At 42.5% G+C, this 25,042-nt stretch overlaps 1 protein-coding gene across 2 annotated transcripts in view; it reads right to left on the bottom strand.

The window, feature by feature from the left end:
• Nucleotides 1-1,729: 1,729 nt before the first annotated feature.
• The window catches only part of LOC131459465 (semaphorin-4B-like), a 58,214-nt gene continuing 34,901 nt past the window's right edge, over nt 1,730-25,042 (bottom strand). For both annotated transcript variants that reach the window (XM_058629335.1, XM_058629334.1), the window contains exons 3-15: nt 19,480-19,640; nt 19,071-19,133; nt 18,419-18,517; nt 16,387-16,498; nt 15,917-16,033; nt 14,586-14,743; nt 10,342-10,523; nt 9,413-9,563; nt 8,778-8,988; nt 8,541-8,656; nt 7,613-7,770; nt 6,743-6,834; nt 1,730-6,436 (exon numbers count right to left, since the gene is read on the bottom strand). In XM_058629335.1, the coding sequence (XP_058485318.1) occupies nt 5,673-6,436; nt 6,743-6,834; nt 7,613-7,770; nt 8,541-8,656; nt 8,778-8,988; nt 9,413-9,563; nt 10,342-10,523; nt 14,586-14,743; nt 15,917-16,033; nt 16,387-16,498; nt 18,419-18,517; nt 19,071-19,133; nt 19,480-19,640 (2,384 nt within the window). In that variant the 3' untranslated portion in view covers nt 1,730-5,672. The remainder of the gene's footprint in view (nt 6,437-6,742; nt 6,835-7,612; nt 7,771-8,540; nt 8,657-8,777; nt 8,989-9,412; nt 9,564-10,341; nt 10,524-14,585; nt 14,744-15,916; nt 16,034-16,386; nt 16,499-18,418; nt 18,518-19,070; nt 19,134-19,479; nt 19,641-25,042) is intronic.

The raw sequence follows: 25,042 nt of genomic DNA, 5'->3' as shown, positions 1-25,042 counted from the left end.
ATTGCGACTAATGTGATCAAGTAAAGCAGAAATATTAGCAAAGAAAATAGGAAACAAAATATTCACCAATCACTATTACCAGTATGATTGTAGATTATTTGTGAAAGAAAATAAAAAGGGACCCTAAAATAGATCCTTGTGGTACGCCGCATAAAATGAAATGAATGAAATACAAGCTCAACCAGACCCTCAGTATACACAACCATTTCCATTAAATACAACTCTCCCTCACTGGTTAACCACTTAAGTGTTTTTCCAACATATCCAACCATAAATCCCTTATGCAGGTGTGTCAAACTCATTTTAGTTCAGGGCCCACATAGAGCGCAAATTTGATCTCAAGTGGGCCGGACCAGTAAAATAATAGCATAATAACCTATAACCAACAAGAATTCCACATTTTTCCCCTTTTACAAAACATATTATGAACAACCCAAATTGTGCAATTTTGCAACAGGTTACCAATCACACGTGTGCATTACAACTCACAGATCACAGTGGATCTACAAAGGCACAAAACATTTAGTTACAGGTTCCAGTTCTGGCCTGCGGGTCGTACGTTTGACACCCCTGTCCTTATGGTTCCTATAAATCTAAAGCTCTTTGTTAACCTTTTAATTGTAGCGTTAGATATAATTACATACAGTATTGTAGCCTCTGGAAACACATGAGGACCTAATGAGTTGTATTTGACTGCATATGTAAATAACTGTGTAGAAGTAATTAACCTGGTTCTGATATTCCCAGAAACCTTGAAACAGACTCCAGAGAGTCTGGTTGTTGTTTACGAGGCCAGATGGTCAACATTTACATCCAGAAATGACACACACTCATGTCTTTTAAGCACATAAAATATTGCCTGCAGATGATCAATTGGTCAAATATCTGTCAGTAAACATTAATGACTGATTGTGTGTGTGTGTGTGTGTGTGTGTGTGTGTGTGTGTTTTTTCCCTTTCCTACCCCTCTAACAGAGCATCTGTCATGTGTTTTTATTATAACAAACATTGTTAATTGCGGCCCATCCAAACAAGATCTTTACAGATGTCTTACGTAAATGACGGAACACATCTGTCAGAGGATGTGGGGAGTTGCTTAATATTCGCAACAGCTGTGATGAGAATGAGAAAAGATGAGTTGAGAAAAGTCATCTATGTGTGCCATAGGTCCCATAAAAGTGTAGCAGGGAAATCAGCGGAGGGTACCCAACCACAGAGGGATCAAAGTAGTTCATCAAGAGCTCTATATAAATACGACCATTACCAACTCTTCTTCTTCTTCCTATGATTTGATTGGGTAGTAACGAGTAAGACAGTTAGGGGAAATGTAGTGGAGTAAACGTTGTTAGAAATATAAAGTACACAGATATGTGAATTTTTGTACTCAAACACAATAGTCATTACATTACAACACAGCCTGTGCTGTATTATGATCACAGAGCGCAGCAGCACGTCATCATCATTCAGCCCCGGGGCAACAGCTACGAATAAAAGATGCAACTGCGTGTATTGATTTACTGAGATGAAGCTTATATGACAGGTCTGTTGTCTGAAACCATGTGTCTCCATAACCAGCGAGCAGCATCTTTCTTAAACGAACCACTTTGAAAGGGAATAGAAGTTACATTTAAAATACACACTAGAAAAAGAGCAACATGTAATGTGTAAGTCTTCCTTTTGAAAAATAATTTCCGGGCCCTTTTGCAACAGAAAATGGACGAACACTTGCATGTGTCAAAACATGTATTTTATTCATTTATCTTAAAAAATCAAAATAAAGTGCTTTTTATGTACAATAAAAAACAACAGTCACAATCTCAATGATACAAAAAATACAGTTCACAATGTTATTTGTACACAACAGATAAAAAAAAGAAAAGAGAAGAAATCATGCAGGCAAGACCACATTTGTCTAATAGTTATTCAGTCAACTAAGCTCATGGTGTTCAGTACACTGAAGCTAAGCTGTTGCTTTGCCACACGTTAGAGTCCATACACAGAATCTGGAGCCGTGTTTGCAGAACTACACCGTACGGCACGAGGATTAATGACTTCTTTTGTGCCGTTTCCTTTTTTTTGTTTGACTATTTAAACAAAACCCTGACACAATGTCACTAATGGATGACCTACTTATGCTTTTTTTGGGGGGAAATAGACTGTTGAAGATGATTACAGTCGGCTACGTTTGTGTCCAGTACCGTTTGTTGCATTACTGACGGTCTGATCAGTCACTACGGGATTATTCGCCTTTCCACAAAAAGCGATTCAGTAATAAATATGCACAACTTTCATGACACAGTATTTACCCTTTAGGCGTTATTGACTATTAAGGTCAGATGGCATTGATAAATTGAGCAATACTATAGATCAAAAAGTAAAATATCATCGTTAAACACTGAACTGTTACTAAATGTTTTCTTATGTGCATAGCATCACTTTTGACACAAGCAAGGACAGAGTTGTACAAGCTCCCTGGTAAATCTGATGGTGGCGTGGGTGAAACTGTTAATCTATAGTTGACCCGTGTTTGAGTGAGCGCACGGAGGAATACAATCACGCACTTTCAGCACATTCCCGTTGGTGAGGTCACTGCTGGATATAGTGTACAGTATAGCACATGAATAAAGGCAGAGCTAAAAGGCATTTCATTTCCAAGTCGTGAGGTTCCCCATCAAGCACATCGAAGTAGGTTAATTCAGCTTCTAGAGACTTTTCACGTAGACTTTTCTTAGACTTAGACAAGAGCATTGTTCAGCAAAAAAAACATCTGTCTGTCATACTCTGGTTAATTTGACAAGTACACAGACAGAAATAAAAGGAACAGGTTTATCATTTTGAGAAGATTAGTACCATTCATGTAAAGCAGGGTTCCTCAATCCTGGTCCAGGGCAGTGGGTCCGTCCCCCCTTGGACCAGGATTGAGAGACCCTGACGTAAAGTAACCATGCAGTTGAAGCCTACATGAAGATTCAAAACAGCAGTAAATAGAGACCTTTTTTGCTAAAAGCACGGACTCAAGACTCTGGGGAGGCAGAGTGCAAATGTTGTTAAACCTTCAGTCAGGCCAATAGTTTCTGTACGTTTCTACTCTTTGTGCTAAGCTAAGCTAAATGCTAGCAACGATAGTGGTGTCAATCTTCATTTAGCTCCCAATATATAGTGATTGAGCCCAAACTACTTCACTTTAATTCAGTGTAAAATGCCTTTGATGCCAACACTAAAACACCTACTCTGGTCTGCATGTCCACAAAATGTCCCAATCAGTGCGTGTGAAAATGCTGTACTTTTATCATCTTTGCTTTGTCCGATATGTTCCTGCATCAAACTATATTCAGTAAATTCAGTGTGAACATACAGACGTCTGCTTTGATGCGCTTGATAATAACCGGTCCAGGTTCTGAAGAGAGAGCGAGGTGAGAGTTTGAGTTGAAATGTAAAAGTAGGCAGGAAAGCATTGTGGGGAAAAGGTATCAGCAGTGTTCACTCTCTAGTTTCAAGACTATCTCTACAACACATCTTGCACAAGTCCCTTAAAAACACACAATATTACGCACAAATACTTTTATATACACACAACAAAAAAAAAACAACTTAAAAAATAGAGGAAACACTGACCATGGCTGCACAATACACCGTGCAATTACTCTGTCAACTTGTAGCACTTGGAGCAGTGACATAGCATTTGGACATCCGCTCAGTGTTGGAAACGTGGGATTTCTGTGTGATTCTGGGATATTCAGCATACTGAAGGTGTACTTGATCCATACAGTGACGTATTCTAAGACACATATTGACCATACGGCCATTTGATCGTTTTCCATTTGGATTTTCACAACACTATCAGCTTCGTACATCTTTGGAAAATTCTGCTTGGTAAGTCTCAAAAGTGGTAATGTGGGCGCAGGCGTGTTCACGATGGCTGCACTGGTCCCTGTGATTATTGGTTTCTGAAAAGCACTCTGTCTGTCCTCTCAGTAGTTCCATTGCTCGGGGATATGCTCTGATTTGTACTGAAATGTGCAAACCTGGAAGTATACAACACCCTGATTACTTGTGCTTTTATTATACCAACGTATTGACACTGGACTAGAGTCGACGGAGCCACAAGTGTGTGTGTGTGTGAGAAATGTAACGTGCTGAGCTGAAGGTTGTACTGAGCCAACACAGTGTACATCTGCATCATTACACAGCACAGCTGGACTGAACCAAACTCCACTGATATCATCTGTTCTCCACAGCGGTTTCAGGCGGGTTGACTGGCACGTAACCAAAAGGCTCTTAGTGTTGGTGCTTATCTACCTCCATCTAGTCTGAGTTGCACTTGTATGTCTCATTCTTCTCCACAGCAGGTGAACGTCCCGCCGTATTCTGTCGTGATCTTTCATGACAGTCAATTGAGAGGGTTTTTTTTTTTTTCCCCTCCCCACCACAGTTCAGAAACCTCTTGCTATGAGCTAACAGTCTTGAAAATTCTCCATCAGTGTCACATTAGTCTGTATGACAGTGATCGACGCTCAACACGATGCATGAGATGGGAGTGGTCATGACAGAATGGCACTATTGCATTTAGATAAGACAATGAAGTTGTGTTTGTTATTTGGCACAGTGCACACGATGACTGCGGTGCTGCCCTGAACGTGACACGAGATTTTTTTTTTTTCTTCTTGGCTCTTTTTGTTTGTCATGTCAAGTATATTTTCCATGTTCCTCCTTCAGGAAAACACTGAAGAACAGCGCTGTCTCAGATGAGCTGGAGACAGGAAGCAGTTTCCCTAAATAGTCCATGGAGCAGTTTTTGTATAAACGAGACTGACCCCTCAACATACATTACATTAACATACATTCAGGAGGTAAATACCAGTATTTAGGCCCTGGAACCACAATATCCGACCACATTCTTTGAGTAACCTCTTAAAAAGTTGTTCCCAGTGCAGATTTAAGACAAATCTTTTTTCCTCATCCGTCATCACCTTTAACCCTAAGAGTCATCGCATTGATTCAGTGAAAGGAAACAAATGTGCTTTGACTTACTTTCATAATTGAGGGATCATGATATATACGCGTTACATTCTCCCAAACCTGAACCTGAACTCTTGGCCTCCATGTAGCTGTGGTATGGGTCTAGTGTGCATAATTTAAGTATGTATGGCAGTCATGTGCAGAGTTATACAGTACATGTTGAAATAGAGCTGGACAACATGTCAATATTTATATGATCATAGCATGTGATGGACATTTTATTGTTGGATCTTGCATATCTAAAGAGATATAGTGGTCAATATTGATAATGTTCTTCTTCGTCGTCCAGCCCTACACTCACATGTGCCGTTAGTGGCCATGACACTGAAACAAAAAAGAAAATGACTAAAACAAAAGACTATGTAATTATCACTTTTCTTAGCAGCTGCCATGTCTTGTGATCCAGGATGAAACTGGACTGTGGCGCTGCTTCCTCTATACCAGCCTCCAGCAGCGAAGCGGGACCATTCTCTCTGGCTTTGGAGTGGAAATGACTAAATGAAATGACCTCCGCACATGATCACAGAACAAAGATGACTAAAATAAAACATGTGCCGTGATATGGGAGGATGTCGGCATCTCCTCTCCTTCGCTCAGTGGCCTGTATCCTTCACAGAGATACAGGGTGGCATCTTTTAAGCGTGCACTGCGCCCTCATACGATAGAGTCTTTGATCTCCGAGCCTAGCCTCACCCGGGGCCGCGGGCAGGTGGGGGAGTATTCCACGTGGCTCTCCTTCACGTTGAGTGGCCGCCGGTCAGAGGCCTCGGAGAAGCTCTTGCTGTTGTCGGGCGAAGACTCGTGCGTGGGCGTGCTGCAGATGTAGTTGTCATTTAGCGTCTGGTAGCCCTTGTGATCCGAAGTGGAGACGGGGATGGTGTTGCCGTTGAGGGGCAAACTCTCAGCGGGCTTCCCCACTATCCTCGGCTTCTTCTGCTGCATGTTGGGACACTCGCCTTGCTTCAGCATAGACTTCATATGATCGCGGTTCCTGTAGATGACAAACAGGGAGAACACCACGAGGGAGAACGCCAACAGGGCGCACACGACGATCAGTTCGTTCCAGTACGTCTTTGTGTGGACTTGCTTCGAGCGAGACTCGCTGATGATCTCCTCGTGCTTGACGTGTGGCGTGCGAGAGTGGACAGTTATAGTGGTGCTCTCCTGCCGTGGCTCCGCCCTCACACAGTAGTTGGCCAACAGCTGGTGGAAACCCTCCTCCTCGGACCAGCACTCGTACGTCTCCAGGCTGTCGGGCTGAGCCACCACGACCAGGTTTCCCTCTGGAGTGGCGTAGACGAACTGTCTGGCACTGTCACTGTAACGCCACCCCCTCTGTGCCAGGTTGGAGCGCAGCTTGCAGGGCAGGACTTTGAATGTGTTGGCTGGGATTGTGATTAGCTGACAGGAGAAGCCACCTATTATAAAAAAGGAAGGAAATTCATAAATTAGCAGATGCAATTGAGAGATACTGGCCTTGTCATAAGTTGCTATATTGTTAAATTTTATCACCGCATGTTATACAATTATGATCAGGATATAATTTACATCGATACGCAACAGTTACCGAGTAGCTCCACATTCTTTTTTTACAGGACCGAGTCTCACCTGTCACCTCACAGCTCTGTGACACTATCTGACAGTTCTGTGTGTTTGTTGTTGGCGTCAAAGAGGAGACAAACAACACTTGATTAAAGAGCACAGCACAAAGAGAGCACACTCACGGGAAGCCGCCGGTCTGGCAGATCTGGTGTTGGGAGACGTCTTGTTGCAAATGGCTGAGGTATCGGCCTCCTCCACGTCCTGCTGCCAGCGGCTGAACCAGAGCGTACGCAACAAAAACAACAAGGGTGACGTTAGCAGCTGTAATCAGAGGATCCTTGTGTGGACGGCTTCATTGTACTCGCTGACGGTCTGTTATTATGAGTACGGCTTCATCAGTATGACAGAGGACGTGCTCACAACACACTTCGGCATATTTTCCTGTTTTGTCACCTCACCGATGATATGTCATTTTCTTTTCTTATGGTTTGTGTTGTTGTTTTGTGCGATTGTGCTTTGTTGTGTTGGATTTTTTATTTTTTTTTTAACATTTAATGTTGCTTTAAGTTATTTCATGCTCGTTATTGAAAGTGAGGGATTCATTCTTGAGTCTTCAATAATAAAAGTTATGAAATTAAATTGTGTCATTTAATTCACATGGACAGTGTACATGTGTAATTATTATTATTTATTAATTATTTTTTTTTAGTCCAATAATATGAGATGAACTGACATTGAATTTGCTGCCAATATTCATGGCTCCTATAGAATAAAATAAAAAGAGACCATCCATGTACTGTATATCTTTGTGTGTTTTTCAAAACCTTTGTCAAAGCAGCTTGTATTTATTGCAGTTGTGGTGCTGCAAGTGAATAAATACGGCCATCTTATGGTACTTATAAATGTAATCTAATCATTAAAAGCCCGAATTCATGAATATATCTGAATGTATTGCGAGCTGAGGTAGAGCGAACAAATGAAAGTGGGCATTTAAAAATGGAATTTCAAACCTCCGTCTTGTCTATTAACGTTATTTGTGAGTGAGCCTGTACCTGTCAGGTGGAGCCATCCTGACGTCACGACAGAGCCGCCCGGTCCAGGCACAGTACGGGTCTCTGGATAAGACGCACTCTCCGCAGCTCAGGTAGTTGGAGCAGTTGGCCACAGGAACCTCCACCAGGCCAGAGTCAGATGAAATGAACAGTAGACCCTGTAGGTGAGAGACACTGAGTGAGACTGCGTGTGACACTCATTTGTCCTCTCAAGTTAAATGCAGAGCAGAGCAGACACTCTGCTTCTGATTATGGAACTTTTCTTTTCTTTTTTTTCTTTTTTATTCCAAAAAGAAAAAAAACAAGACAAGACAATTATTGAAGATGAACATCTGTATAGTTCCATTATGGGATTGTGGTTCTAACACATGGCAACCACGTTCACAGTATTTGCTCCAAAGCTTGGTCCAGAGCATGCATTTATTCATTTGTGCTTTTAAAAGACGGCACACACACACACACATTCATGACTGTGATGTTACCGTCCCACAAGTGTCATCTATATTAAGCCCATTTACAGTATGTTCCAGTATATTAGATCCTGCCTTCGTCTTTTACATCCCAACTACGAGCACGCTCACAAAAAAAAAAACATTTTTAGAGAATGACATAACCTTCGATACGATTGCCATTTGGCTGCTTTGAGTCAGGTCAGGTAAAGACCATTATGTAATAGGGAGTGAGACAGTAATGAAATTTAGTTCAGTGAAGAATGCCAGAGTCGACCATAAACCCAGTTCCAGGCGGTGCTATAACTCACAAGGAAAACTCAGTGGAACGGCCCAAGAGGAGAGTCAGCGTCTATCGCCTCCTCCACTTTAAATAAATTTGATTATAAACACAAACTGGTACAATAATATTCATTAGAGTCAAGTATTAAATATTCGAATAACAGTCTTAATAAAGTGATGAATAAAAACTAATTTACCCTCTGAGGATCCAGTTCGATGTGCTGCACCGGCTGAGGCTCGGGAAACAGAACCAGCTCCTCTATGATGTGCATCTTATCGTTGGCATTGATGGCCTTATGAAGCCTTCCATCATCTGGGAAGTCAATGACGACAAGTGTGAGTGACTTAGACTGAGGCAAGAAGCAACATCACAAAAATACACTATACTTAATTCTACTTAATCATAGAGATGTTGCTGTGCAAATGATGTGTACCAGTTCCAATGAAGAGCACGTCATAAGCTCTTTCCATGCCCTGGATCTTGTGCACGGCGATCTGTGTGTAGCGTACGCTGCGCTTCAGCAGCAGCGGCGAGCTGCGGATCACACTGTCCATCAGGAAATGGTCCTTGACAAAGTTGAGCACTTTATCGGGCATATGCAAGGAAGACTGGATACCCATTTGCCTGGCATGGTTTGTCACGCACTGTAAGGGAGTGAAGTAGAAACAGAGCTGAAAATACAAGTCATACAATACCAAGACACATGTGTCCGTGTCCTTGCAGCATTATGGAAACAGTGTTTCCTTCTTCCTGAAAAGTTATTGTGAAACAAGGAGGACACTTGGTTATGCTTTCTGGCTGCTTTGCTATGTTTTGAATTGAGTCTAACAAAGCATACGGAAGCAAAACAGACTGCCCAGCTCAGTCTCAGTCACCATTTAAGGGCTCTCCAACAGGATAATGATTCAAAACCCAGCTGATAGCACCAAAGAATGGCTCATAGAAACTGACTCACTTACTGTCCAAAAGTCCGAAAAATGTGAAAACGGAATAGATGTTCAATTTCTATTATTTTCACTTGAATTAACAGATTAAACCAGACATTTAGTCGGAGGGCTCAGTACTCACTGCTCCAGGCCGTGGTTCTGGCACTGGGTGGTTGTAGGTGTACCACTGCTGGGTCTCCCTGTTCACCTCTCGGTAGCGCCCACTGAAGGCTCTCTCCACCTGGGCCATGGTGAAGGCGCACACTGCTGAGCTGCCCGACGCCCCTTTATACCTGTGATCAGAGGAAGCAATAAGGTCATTCTTCCTGTGAATATGTTCTATAACACAACGCTGTAGTAGGCACAGCCAACACTTATTATATAGGCGGTGTAAAAGATGTAAAGTGACAATATCAGACTAAGCATTAGTGCTGTAGCATTTACTGACCATAACCAAGAAGTTCAAAAAGTTAGTTTTTTTTTATTCTAAGTCCACACTTAAGGCCTCAGAATTGACATTTTTCATTTTTCTAATATGCAATCCTGGGATTTTGACCACTTCCAGATCCATATTGATACCGAGTATCACATCACCTCTAAACTGTAAGTATTTTAGTACAATTCTCTTACAGTAGGATAGTTTTTTTTTAAATTGACTTTTTTTGAAAACCAAAAACCTTTTGTGCTTTATACTGCACAGTTCCCATTTATCCAATCACATATTTTCAGCACCATGTTCTGTCACACATCCTTGACATCCTCCCGTACGTGTGTACTAAAGGACAAACAACCCGCTCCACCTCCTGAGCCACATCCTCCCAAACACTGCTCATCGGACAACAACATAACATTTCTTCATTGATGGATTAATTAGACAATGGGGTAATGCGGGCTTGTTTTAACATTGAAGCTCTTTACAGTCACTCTAAATTCTGAGGAGCTCAAATCCGAGTGTAGATAATAAATTAACTGTGGCTCTGGATACAGAATGTGTTGGTGTGTAGGCATAAACTGTAAAAGTGCCATCACTTCACAGTGTTGCACGTCACAGTCCTTTGGTCTGCGTCTTACCACTGTGAGGTGAAGACGCCGTAGAACACAGTGCTCTCCCAGCTGTCTCCCACAGGCTTCAGGACAAACATGTCCTGGATGATGTTGAAGGGGAAGCCGTCGTCAGGGAGGGAACACAGGAGCTGGGCCTTCAGGAATGTGGTCCATTTCTTCTGCAGCACCCGCTCGCCTCCCTGATCACCCTGCGAGAAATTTGTCACGACAGTTAGAGGGGAATGATTCATCCATCTTATTATGACAAGCACTTCTTGAGTGTCTCTGTTTTGTCGAGGCCATCAAGACAGACGTGAAATAATGATCGGCCGATGGAAGAGGAGGAAGTGTGCAGGACAGACGGAGTCTGTTTTTCAGGCGGGAGGCAACACGATGAGGAGGATGAGCAAGTTTGACGGATTCAACTTTTAACTCCACTTTGGCTGAAATTTGTTTTCATGTAAATGTGGATGGATGCCATGGACTCTGAGTCACCTCTGGACAACAAACCAAGACTTTAAGACAAAAAAAAGGAGTGGAGCAAGCTCAGACTCTGAAGGATACACCCAGACTGCTGGATTTAAGACGCTAGATTAGCTCGACTGGGACACAAGAGCCCCCTTTCCGCTAAGTGGTTCAGTTCACTTTGGTGCGAGGCAATATTGTTTGTGTTTCCATTTGTCAAATGTTCAGAAATTACACATATAACTGATCTGTATTGTCATAGTTTTTGGCAACAACTGTGTCTTAACTTCTTCATGGAATCTATTTTAGTAAGATCAGGATTTACTATGCCAATCCACACCACAAGTTAAAGCTAAAACACAGACTTAAGACCTGAGCAACACAATCTCATGGTGAAACATCAAATGATTCATTTGGATTAATCACAGAAGTTCAACAGTTGATCACGTGTTTAAAATCGTATTACTTCACAATTTGCTGCAGTTTTAATGTCCAGTGTAACCTAACTTTAGGAAAGGAGGAAAGGACCTTTATTGTCATTATACAACTGTAATGCAATACCAACCTGACCGAATGTGTTTAACATTCTTCACACATGTTTTTAAGGTGGGAGGAAACTGGACAGGCCAGAGAAAACCCACCCAGGCACGGGTATGACATGCAAACTTCACACAGAAAGGTCTCAGACTGGGAATCGAACCCAGCTCATCCTTGCTGCGAGGCAACAGTGCTAGTCACCGTACTGCCCATTGTATTATTTAACACATGTGTTTGATCATTTCAAATCAAAACAAGAGCAATAAGCCTGAGGTAACACAACGCCTACTTGACAAATGTTAATGCAACAGATTTTGCACTTTGGACAAGACTTTGGCTCTGAATCTGCCTTCCTTCTGAACTGTCCCAAGTTTCTCACATAAACAGTTTTCAGAGGGCTGCACTTTCACTCGTCTTTGCAGAAAAGCTTCTGATCGCTCACCCAAGAAATATAAATCTCCGTCCTAACACTGCATGCACACTTCCAACAGCCAGAGGAGGAGGAAGAGGAGGAGGAAGACAAGGACCAAAACAACTGGCCTCGCCCAATCTCCAGACAGTTCCCCTGCCCTCGGATCCAAACGATCGCATCAGCCTTCAACACCCTGAGCAACTCCTACGTTACAGCAGGAAGAAGTGAATCACTCGTGAGGAAATAATGAAATGCAAATCTACAACTACCGCTGTTACCCCCTCTGTTTTAGAGCCGTTACACACAAACAACCCGCTTGCTCAATGAACGCCGAGGTGAGACCTCATGGGACTGACGCGAGGCCCTGTCAGCCAATTACTAGGCCATGGTAGTAGTAGCCAGTCCACATAATGAGGAGACTACATTCCTGCCCTCTCAGCTGTCCACCACCATTGTTGCTGTGCTCCACTGTACAGCGTGTACTTTCAATCCCATGGACAACTCCCCCTCACAACTGCACTCAAAAAACAAGTTCACTCCCTTTTTCTTTCTTTTTTTCCTGCTGTATAGCCTCCCTTTTTTTTTTAATATATTGTCAGATTTTAGGTTCCTCACGTCTGTCAACCAGAAGTGTAGATGAGCGAGGAGCATTAAAGTAAACTGTGCCACTCTGCAAAGCAGGAAGATTATGCAAGAGTCACTCAGTGTGCACACCTGAATAAACAGGAGAAAGAGGGAATGGAACAAGGGAGGAGGACAGACAGGAAAAGTGGGGGAGAAAAACAACTCGGAAGCAGAATTACTTGGCAAACGCAAGTGAAACAGTAGTTTGAGACTTTCACTTGTCTTTATCATACAAGGCTTGTGCCCTCTGTATAACGCAGGAATGTATGGCGTGCAAGACCAAAACACACAGATTTGACAGTAAAACAACTTTTAAACAAGCTTGAACTTGGTCTGGTGCCTTTAGGCAAGAGTGAATGTTTTCTGTAAATCCAAAAATTGTGTGTGTGTGTGTGTGAGCCTGCTGACAGGGAGGGGCCTTCATACCTCTGTTACTGAACACAGGGCGTGTGTTCAGATCTGATACACTGTTCTGAGAAATAAAAATATGAATATGGTTTTCTTTGTAAGCCTGCAATAAAATCAGGGGCTGAGATATTTGAGACTGGTTCACGGTGGTTAGTCTAAAAAATGCAGCTCTCAGATCAGTCTGAGGCAGAGGAAGGTGCAGAGGTGAGGCAGAATGTGAAGGTGAGCGGGACAGGTGCGTGCAGGTGCTACGGAAACAACGGGAATTGTCATGGTGGTTTGGAGCAGTCATCGGTTCTGCTCACAAACAAGAGCTGGGCTGGAGATCAAGGAGGACACCGGCCCTCTTATGATTGAAGAAGGAACTTCTTGTATTTGATTGACAGATGTCACTACAAGACGTCCGGGGCAGAGAGGAATGTTTGTAATGCTCATAAAAGGACTCCAAATAAACAATTAAACAGACGAGAATTCATATTAAAGCATATATTTGATGTTAGTTTTATGAAGTAACTTTGTACATTGTTACTGCTATGTTAACATCTGCTTCTCAATATTCAGTTTCCTACTTCCATCCTATCCCCAGACTAACTCTGACTAACTCTAAGACCCATGTTTCAGTTGTAGTCAATGCAGATTGAGTTTGATTGACAAGTTTCACCATATTAATTAAGATGTCTATCTCAAGTTTGACTATTAGCTGAACTAAGACCTAATCTTTATAAAACCAGACCAAGATCTTAACAGCATCAGCTGCTTGATAAGAGGCAGCAGAGGGACATTTGCACATTTGTGGAAACAAAAAAATCAACAAAAGCTTTTATTTTAGTCAGAATTGGGCCAGTATGTGCACTTCCTGTCTTTAATAATATTTGCAAAGATTTACCGGGTAAACTGGAGAATTCCACTGACATAAAAAGGCACCGTCTCCGTTGCACCGCACATCTGCAGCCAGTTTGGGGGCCTTTCTGTCAATGATTTCCATATATAGAACCTGGGGGGGGCTTAGTGAGCAGTGAGAGGTGTCACAGCACCGAGTGCCAGAGCTGAGCAGGACTGAGTCATTAAGCTGTCACTTAAGATTACATGCTGTCCCCACAATTACTTGCATTACTGCTTCCATGAACAAGAGGCATAAGTCAGGGAGGGATGCTGAGTGCATGTATAGCAGGCGGCTTCATAGCAGTTTAATTGATCTGATGACAGGTGGAAAAGGGATCAAGTCTGCGGTTGATTATTCAGGGTGACTGACCAAACTAAATCCTGGAGGAGGGGAAGGGGGAAATGATGTCACCAGATTAAACGGCTCGAGTGCATTCTTTCAGCTGCTACATGCTTTACCTGCGACAAGAAGCGGAGGAGTGTTAAAACACATTTCATATTGCTGCGGAGCACCCTTGAATACTAATATCGCCTGCGAAGCTCAAAGTGCTGGGAGAGAACGGCAGAGAGCTGGAGGGACAGACAAGTGCAGCTGACATTGTGAGGGACATGGAAGGAGAGGGGGAGATGACACTGCGGAGAAAATGGAGGGAGGGTAGGAGGATGATTCAGCCACGGGGAAACCAAATCTGTTGAAAACATGTTTGCACAGTCAACCCGAAAGAAAAAGCTTTCATGCACAAGTGAAACATTTCCATTGCTTGTCCACAGCAATGACGTACAGTTAAATGTTACCTAACATGCTCCGACATATGAGCGTGTCCCGCCTCCTTTTGAGGCGATTGTATCAGGATTAGGGAAAAGAAGGCTGAGCCCTGCTGTGCCTCTGACTTGTGCGTGGCTGTCTTGTGTAACAACCTCACCCCAATCCCAGGTGACTTACCTTACACACGCGAGCAATCCTTGACACAATGGTGTTGTCGAAGAAGTCAAATTCTTTGCCCGCCTCACTGAAGAAGAAGTAAATCTTGTCGTCGTCGCCCATGGAGTTGCCTACTGGCTGGCTCTCCTCGATGTAAGCCGACCCGACGAAGATGGGATCTGTCAAAAACAAACGAACAAAAAAAACACACAAAAGGAGGCATGATTAGTAGAGAAGTTTAATACATTATCACCATTAATCACATTTTCATCAAATGCTTTAAATTGTGTTCATTTGCAACTGTTTTAAAGTCCATATTAACAATTAAAGCAACTTTTACATGCACAGTTTAATCGAGCTAAGGCTGTAGAGGCCGACAAAGACAGGCAACCGGACAACTTGCAGAGTCCGAGTAGGCATGTGGAGGAGAAAAAAACGATTTATTGGCCGTGTATGTCTGACTCCGCCTCCGTGGGTGGGGCTGTATCTCTCTGTAAGCTAGTGCATACTGAATCAGTTTCCTGTGGACCTTTAAGTCACAGAAAATTAGTGAGATGGATCGTGCTGTGGTTCTGTATGTACCTGCAGTACATGTTGATCGTGACACAAATTGTCCCGAAGAAAGACGGCATACGATTTTACGAAGTTTATGTCGTCTCCTACTTCCGGGTCTAAGACCTGGGAGGAAATTTTGGTGCATGCTTAAAAAAGCCAATTCCGAGTATGAATCGCATTATCCAGGTATGTTAGTCCGACTAAGACTAGCTCGGTTTTAGTCGGACTAATGTGTTTAAATGACATTATTGTCGTAGTCCGACTAAAATTAGACTTTTAACATGCATTGAAACGCGCCGGCCGTCTCTCGCTAGTGCATTAGCCCTGATAGCCCTCAATGCGAAGTAAGTACTTTTTCAGCAGCTTCAACACTTTGGCTCAGTGCATCGTCGAACTGCGTTTAGAAGAGAACTGCTGTGTCATGCGATCCTAGAAGCGAAGAGGAAACGACAACCTCTGTATAATTGTACTCAGATGTCTCATCAGGAGCACTCTGCTCGAATTACCCACAGATCAAAAGACAAGAGAGGCCTTAATTGTGCACAAAAGTGCATCTTACTCTGGCAGAACCGGTGGCAGTTTTGATGTGCATGTGCGGTGAGTGATAGGACCGCGCTCACACAATCTACGAGAGCTTGTCTTTGCTCTTGTTCTGCATACATTAGCGACCAAGCCTGGCTAATGATCGCTACAGCTCGTCGCTTATCTGCTCGGTTGAGTTCATAACGTGAGATGTGTATATGGGGGGAAAAAAACAAACAAACAGTCATCTATCCAGTGGGATAAATGGGGTTTACCTTGCAGCCATTTTAAAGAGTTTTCAGTCTTCAGTGCAGTTCCCTGACCCAAACTCTTGTAAATGACAGGCTCGTTCCCTTGGAAGTTGCTGACGGTGCCAGTGTACAATTCACCATCTGGAAAAATGAATCCAAAAAGTGCAAGATTCATAAACTGAGAACATGATTCTGCATCAATTAATCATGATAAACAATACGACAACCTGTGTGTTAGGTGTACGAGATAACAACCAGGGTTATGCAAATAACTTCCTTTGTAATTGCTTGTTTAAGAAGTTGAAAACAAACAGCGAAAGACAGATCATGAGTCATTGTTGAATCAAAGAAGTAGGAAGTGTTAAAGTATCTGTGCCAACAGCTGAGCCTGTTTTCACACAGTCCCTTCCCAGAAAGCAGCCAGTTATAGAAAAGCAGTGCAATGTTTTTTTAAGTTACATAAAAGGAGGAGCAAAACTTATATGACTACATACCAACGATGATGGCAGTGGATTTGTACTCTGGATTAAAGGGGCAGCGACTGCGCCCATCTTCCATCACAACCTCGCCCACTTCATCTCTCTCCAGTGTGAATGTTGACGTGTTCTGGAGACAAACACAAATGGCAAATGTCCCTCAGGCTCAGTGCAATGAAATTCTACTAATAGTGGAGACTGAGCTAATGTGAGCTCAGGGACTTTGAGCTCATTCTCTCCATTACAATGCACAGACAGGACTGGTGATTTCAGAGTCTGTTCTTTTCACATATAGAGGATAAATGAATGTACCAATGTGCTGTATGAAGGACTATGTAGGCAACGGTGTTATTTCTATGGTGACAAAACAAAAACCAACAATGAATGAACTGACAAACTACGTTTGTATGTATGTAACTGACGAACATGTAAGTATGTTCTACAAAAACTAGGACACGGTTGTGTTTATTGTGAGTCATACACGTTTACAAATGTACATTATTCCTTTGCTCAAAACAGAAATGATTATTATCATTAGCAGTAGTAGTATTGTCATCATTATAATGCTATGATTAACATTGATTTCATTTGTGTAGTACTATAAACATGTCAAAACCAATTCTGAACTGTCCTGTCTAAACCTAGAGCTTTATACAACTGTTATACATCTGCTCCTGGTCTCTCTCTTCTGTCCCCACCCTTTTCCTTTCACCACAACCGGTCGAGGCAGATCCTGCACATTTGTGAGTCTGGTTCTGTCAGAGATTTCTTCCTGTTAAAAGGGAGGGTTTTTTGTTTGCCTCGTGCTCATTATGTGAGGAGTGTTGGGTTTTCTCTTCCCTCTATAATATTATAAAGGTTTCTGCTTTACTATAAACCGACCTCTTGAGATAATGTGTGTTGTGATTTGGCCACCATTAGATTAGTTGTTTTGACAGTGCTATAATGACCATACAGTATAATTATTTCTCAATCACTTTAGTGGAAAACATCCAGAAAACAGGGAAAACACGGGATGACGGGTTAAAGAGTCAACAATAGCAATAACACGACCCTGGTTCTCTTAAACCTCATGTTGAAAAATATCTGCTGTGAAAAAGGTCTATTATGCCATACCCATGTTAGTTAAACACATTGATAGTTTGCTCATATATAAGACCAACTTTCAGTCACATAATTTAAATCCAAAAACCAACAATCACAGAATTTGTTAGACATAAAAACAACAAAGCTAGTGGTGCCCTTTAAATGTAGCAAGGTAAAAACAGGTCCTGTTCTATGAGAACTTGATACTAATGACTAAAAAACAACAACAGTAAAAACAGTATTCCTGATTTAATTTCCTAACTACCAAATCATACAGCCTGAGAAATCTTTTCATGAGTCATCGTTATAAGACGTTGTTTACTCTGTGCTTGTTTTAACTCATCTCTGTCAGTTTGAGTGTTTAGTGTCCTGTTACTCATGCATGTCATCGCTCCTTTTAACAGGAGCTAGGAAAATAAAACATTTATTTATGTTATTATTATTGTACTGTGTAACGCACACACTCTCCTGGACTGTGTCAACATGATAAGTGTTTGTCCAGACTAACTGGTCTCAGACTCTCCTGGAATCCCAGTTCAGGACCTAAAGTTCTGCCAAGTCAATCTCAGTCTGAGACGTCCCGTGTTTTCTTACCCTCTGACGTCAAAGAGGACAGTTCACTGCCCCACTTAAAGAAATAAGACGTCTTGACTGCATTCCCCCCCTGTCACTGAAATTAGTGTCATCCTGCTGCTGGTTGCCAAATGTGTTTCTCTGCTAGATAAACAGATCTACTCCTTCCCCTCATGCTGGAAACCACACATCTCATGTACCCCCTGTTGACACGTCTGGCTCAAGTGCCTCAGCAGGGTTTGGTTACGCTTGGATAACGATGGATCCAATGCTGACACGGTGGATAAAAGAGCTTGATTTATGAGGAAAGTCGAAATATTAAAGAGATAAATCTAAATTCCACAAGGAGTGGAGGGAAACACAGTTCAAGAATTGAGAGGCTATTACTTACTATGTAGGCGCAGATAGGGCTGAAAGCAAAGGTGCCACATATGTAGAGATGGGTGCTATTCAGGCGTAGAAGAATTTTGATGTAATTGAAGCAGTCAGTCTGGATGGGGAACAAATGGAGACAGAGTGAGATCCACAAACACACACACACAAAAAAAAAGAATCTCACAGCAGAATCTGTTTTTCTGTAGAACTCGTCGCAAGTAACGCAAACAGTTCAGAAACTGCTGGGGAGAAAAATATTCTCTTTTCTGAGACACTGCTGGGTAAACCTCACAGCAGCACGCAGCAGTTGCCTGGTGAGCTTTCTGTAATACACAGAGCAGAGTGGTACACTGCAAAACACGCACGGATTACTGAGGCTTGTCGCCCAGGGATACAACAGCTGGCATGACAACAAGGTAACAGACATGCAGAGAGGAAGACACAGCAAAAAAAAAAGAAGAAAATTCCCTGGCGAGGCTGCTCACTTGACAAATCTATTTGCAATTGATGTACAGGTTTGTCAACATTAGACTCTGTGCCCATTTTATCCTCTCACGGTCAGTTTAAGACAAGAACACCATGCTTTTTATATAGTCGGATAAACTTTTCTTAAAGTTATTTTTTTTTTTATCTTTTATTTTATCTATTATCTTTATTTGGTGTCTCACCTCCAGGTTCTTCCCTTTGAAGCTGCATTCCTCCCTCTTTCCAGCAGGAGTGCCCCATGTCAGCTGAGGATGAAAAAGAAGGCCTGAATAAATGATGTGAAAACCGCGCTTATGCTACTGCATCTCAATAGGACCGAGCGCTGTGTCTTCAAGATCAATATGGAAACAACAACTTGGTGTGTGTGTGTGTGTGTGTGTGTGGAGCAGACATCTCATCCTGATGCACAAAGAAAAGCAAAACAAACTGTTGTGAAGTATTCTGAACTATGAATATTTACATTTACACACCACAAAATGAACTCAAATCCGTTCCAGTCGTGATTGTGGTGAGAGTTAAGTTATCCAGCCCGGAGCTGCACATTTCTAAGCAAAAGCTAATTGCTATTTTGACTTTATCTGATGCGCTCACGTTCTTCTGCAGCTTGGTCTTGCTGATGTCCGAGAGGCTGAGGGCAAACAGCGCCTCCCTGGCTCCGATGTACAGCATGTCGTCCTCCTGGCTGAGCAGCAGGGAGGTGTAATTGAAGACCCCGTCCACAGAGAATCTCTTGGCTGACCTCTCCTTTGCATCTTTTGGAAAACAGCAGGAGAATGAACAGGTGATTATCAGTGTGTAAGAGGACAGAACACACAGAACATGCACACACATGTGCTCACAAGCTCAGGATAACACAAACTACTGTTAAAGGATGAAGAACATATCTAACAAAATAATTATCCTTTAAGAGAATAAGATCCCACATATCCTTGTTTTCCAGATTGGTGGTGGTTAATCGATCAGTTGACGTTTTGCTCAGAGCATCTGCAGGAGGATGAAATCATTCACTATTAGTTCTGCTCTGTACTACATCTGACACTCATTTACAAACTTAAAAAACAAGAGTACATGGCTGTGCATGGCATAAAATTAAGGCCTCAAGCGGCCAGGAATAGAATTTCAATGCAACATATGTGCTTGTAGGTCATCCTTTAGGGCAATCACAGGACATGATGGAGAGGGTTCATGGTCACGGTAATCTGTGCACAATTATGACCCACGCCTGGTTTGTGTTTACCCCATAAAAACACTTATTACCAACATCAACATACATCAGCATCCAATGACCACTGGAACCCCTGTTTTCAGTTTTCCAAGAAATTCTGGGAAAATGCAAATCAAGCAGGACACAACCTGACGTACACCCAACGTCTAAACATCATAACAAACAGCTGAGCTCCAGTCAAACCAATTTAGGACAAACGTGGAAAAATCGCCACTTCCAGGGAAGTCCAAGTCAATGGAGCAGCAGGAGGGCGCGGGCGCTGGACTAAGGGATTGATTGTTAAATAACTGGGCCTAAAATGAGCTTCCCCTGTCTCATAAGACCAGCAACTGCCACTGATCCACACCATTGAGTTATGTGCACAGTTTCACATACAGGCCAGCAACTGACAGCAGTGTAAAAACCTCCTCTACAAACCAAAACCAACCTAAATCTCCTTTACTCTGTTGCCCGCCTGCCCTCTTCACATGAATCTTTTTAGCAGGGGGCCATAAGTCCAATGAGTTAGTTTTTCCCAACATCAGTCCCTTCCCTGCAGCCTCAGAGATCCAGACACATTGCTCTTTTTATAGCATGTCCCTCAGCATTGTAAACAACTCTATAGTATCATAGATCAGCAGCCACTTCTCGCCATATTCCACAGTGAAAGTGACATTTTGAAGAGGTTTGATTTGATATTTGGAGCAAGTTTCTATGCAAAGAATGAGTTGAGTTGACTTCTAATGCATAAAAACTGCTCAGAAACAGCTAAATTAAAATCTTGATGTTCATGAGATGGTTTATATAGAGTGTAGTTTCTGGCCAGGATGTACGACTTGATATCCAAGGTTTACAACTGTGTATCTGTGGACCCATTCCTTATGTACATGAAACTCTACTGTTTTTGACCATCTTTGTAAATGTTTATCCATTGCATTCCATTCCAAACATTTAAACACACTCGATGTGCTGCTCGCACCAAAATACTGGGGGTCATGGAGACAATTTGTTTCTCCAAATAAGTGGCTTGCATCTAGTAATATAATGAATAAGATTTATTGCAGTTGAACTACGTACAGTCTTTTCTTCGTGTATAACCAGCAAGAAATCATGTCAGTGGACCAGCAATAAATGTTTACAGCGTACAACTTAAACTTTCTAATATGCTTGCAAACAAACAATGGCTCATCTAACACTGAAGGCACTTTTGGCAGACGACCGTCTTCTCCTTAAGGGAGTGAGCTCCAGCTGCACAAGTCACATCTTGTCCAAAATCAAATATGAGGCTCTCTTCAGATCAACAGCTCTTATTCAGTTGAAAACATCGTGACATCTGGAGTCAATGAAGAGAGAGAGGCCTGTCATTAAAATCAGGGGGGAGAAGAAATGGAGAAAGACTTCCTATTGTCATCCTTGGGTCATTTGGGGCAGAGACCAAGAGCAAGTTTTTGTGGAAAAAAAAAAGTGGGTTTATTGCGAGGTAAATTAAACGTGTTGAAAATGTCCTAAATGCCCATAAAGAGAGCTATACTTTGTCCCAGTGGGCCCCGCTGTTAGCAGACAAAGATGTGCATCTCACTGCTCAACAGGGGAACATATCATAGCTTGACTGTCACAGCTCCCCTGGGTTTTGGCTATTCACTGGAACCAAAAACAGCCTTCCCCCCAGCATATTAAAACTCCGACGTAAATCACAGGGACATCCTGTTAGACGGACAACGAAATAACGAGCGGAGGAGAGCAAAGTCCTGAGACTTTTACTTACCCCTTTCTCCCTGGTCAAAAAAAAGAGAGACTAAACCAAGGTTTAAGTGAGTTTTTGATCAATGTAAATTCACTGCCTGCACAAAATGACTCTGCAGTCCACACGGGGTTTTAACCAGCTTTGGCTCCGACTGGCATTAGTGGAAGCGCAAGACACTTTTTCTTTATCTTCCAGCCATTAGACATGAAAGTTTTTAGTGAACTTTACTTTTTAGAACTTGGGACAGAACTTACAATCTGAACTGAACAGTAAGTGTGACTGTAACACTGTCCGTGAGCTCTGTTATGTTTTTATTGGCTCTGGCTTGTGTTGTTCCTGGCTTGTGTATGACGTGACGTTACATTTCACACACGGGTGATGCAAGAGTAAAAAAAAACAAAAAAACACACACTACGAGGGCAGCCCAAATTCATACCCACTAATTTTAGTGTAAGAGATGCGTTTCGACCGCAATTAAAGCCATCATCAGAACTCCAAATCCAGATTGTTCAGGTCTAAGCAGTCTCGAATGCATGCTCGGATCCGATCACAAAAACCACATTTTGAGGTGGTTTGAGGAAGGATGACATGATCACAATCTGGATGGATTAGAGAACTTCTCCTCAGCTGATGTCATTCGACCAGCGGTAGTTCCACAGCCATGTGTTCATGTATTTACAGCCACAATATTAACTCTGATCACCATATGATGGTTTTTTTCTGAATGTTAGAACCTTTTTTCAGGGAAATGAGAGCTTGGATTCACTCAAGCTCCTCTCATCTCATCTCATACACCAGGACACATTAAAACCATTATTTTTGTTCTTGCAACCAGTCGTGTGTATTTGAATAAAAGCCAGATCCAATCATATGTGGTCACAGGAGACGTATCCATAACACCAGGTGATCTGGACATGATTGGATCACTGAGGATGGAGGGTCGTCGAGTGCTTTAGGTCAAGTACTGAGTGGGGAGTTGTCGTAATCAGAACGACTGGATTGAAATGATGAGTAACAAATGTCAATGCTGTGTCAAAACTGCTGCTGATTTCAAACAGACACTCCAGGTTTTCCCTCTCTCTGTCTCTTTCACTCACATATTTTGACACCCATGCACCAAAATGCTGGGAATCCACAGAGAACAGTCCCCTCACAGCCAGGCCCCACGTCCATTCATCACCGCACTGTTTCATAAGCTGGCTGTCACCAAACCTCAGCCTCTGCTAATGGGCGATCACCACCTACCATCAGTGTGGCTGCGTTATTGTCAGTGCTAACATGCTGAATTAGTTTGTGCCACAGGTTCTTTGAATTTTCAGCACGTCGAGTCAAACTGAGTAACTGCCTCGTTTCCCCGTGGTTATCAACGTCTGCAAGTCGCAAACTGCGCTGAAGAAATTGGACCAAAACTGGCATAGCTGAAAGGACGCGTCATCGTGCAGCATGATGCAACGGTCATCTCTTCTCACGGCAGATAAAAACCTCTTGGCAGGTCTTGAGATTATATTCATTCCCTGTGATTCATCAGTAAAAGTAATGACAGCAGAAAATAATGGCAGAGGATTTGACATAACAGCTGCTCTGTGATCATGGGAACTTTTTTTTACTCTAGAGAGAGAAACTGATTCTATGCATACACAATGAATAGCTACTAAAATAAAAACATAATATGCACAAGGTTAAGTCTTTAATCTGAGGCCATGTTTTAAATTATTGTTAAAATCATCACAACCTCAGCCACCGCAACCTTCCGTTCCTAAATCATTTCGAAATAAGTTTCTTTACCAGACACAAAAACCCTGAGATAAACGTGAGAATGGCTGCGAAGTATCACACACACATCTGTGTCGACCTTAATTATCAGACCACTAAATTTGCACAGTGACATCAATTAAAAGGTCCAGCGTGCAAGCATTATTGACATCTGGTGAGACTGCAGTTTGCGACCAAGAGAGGACTCCTTTGATCACCCCCTTCCTTTCCCCAAGTGAGAATTACATCAGGGACTTTGGCCTTTGCATAGCCGTTTCTCTGCCATTTCTCCTTCTTTGTGGATTTAAATATCACATTTAAGTGGACGGAGCATACTCAGCTTTCGCTTCAAAGCTTATGAGACATGGCTGCACAAGATGGTGGCCTCTGTTAAGCAAAGGCCTTTAAGTACATGTAAAAGGGTTATTCTAAGGCTACGGAAAGCTAATTATTTTTTACTATAACAATCCATTCCTTCAGAAAAAAACTAAGCAGAAAGAAAAGTGATTTTGTATTGCAGTGGTTGGCATGAGCCTCCTAAGACACTCCTAAAAGACCTCACTGTAAACATGCACCAGATTTACTAACGGGGGGGCAACGGGGACAAAGGAGTTCACTTGCAGCCGGGAGGGAAAAATCCAAAGGAGAGTGAGTTCCAGAGCAGATACTAATCACACTCCAAACTCTTCTTATTGTATACACAACACAAAAATAACGGGGAAAAAAACAAAAACCACTATCCATCTCTGCCCTCTGTCAACCCAAGCTACACAACCGTGCAAAGCTTCGAGGCTCTGACTGACACGTTTTGACAGTGAGCTTGATAGCGACGCTGGAGCTCCTGACAGAGGTCACAGAAAGGTCACTGCAGCACCGCTCCCGCTGATATTTGGGCAAATAGCCATTTTATTGTCAGCGACCATGAGTGACCTAAAATGAGCCAGTGTGCCGGCAACACCCAGCGGTGGAACAGGACAGAGAACTCTGAGGAGACAGTAGGGACGGTAGACGCCACGGGGCAAACGTCAAAGTGCTTTTACATATTTTTCCTTTTTGCTGAATGTTGCGCGCCGCAGCTGTGAATCACTTCCCGCATATCGGTTCTAATGCCGTCCATCTACAATAAGCGAGAGACCGGGCTCACATGTGGTGTATCGTGGTGTGGCTTTTCTGTAATCCTCTGTGTATGCTGTGTATATTATGTTCACATCATACTGAGCGACAGCTGCACCTTGCTGATAATAACCAAAGCCTGACGGGGTTTCACCATGTGTGAGGATTTTGCAGCAAAAAAGGTGTTAATGTGCAGCGCAGTTACATGCACAGATACGCGCACCATGGTGGCGACAGAAGTGCATGAACCGATGAATACTTGTTGAAAAAATGCAGAATAGACGTGTGGAGTTGCACGAAAAAAAACATAATCTCTCTCTCACACACACACACACAGACTC

Source organism: Solea solea, chromosome 5 (assembly GCF_958295425.1).
Source record: "Solea solea chromosome 5, fSolSol10.1, whole genome shotgun sequence".
NCBI lineage: Eukaryota > Metazoa > Chordata > Actinopteri > Pleuronectiformes > Soleidae > Solea > Solea solea.
This window is presented reverse-complemented; position numbering and strand designations above follow the sequence as displayed.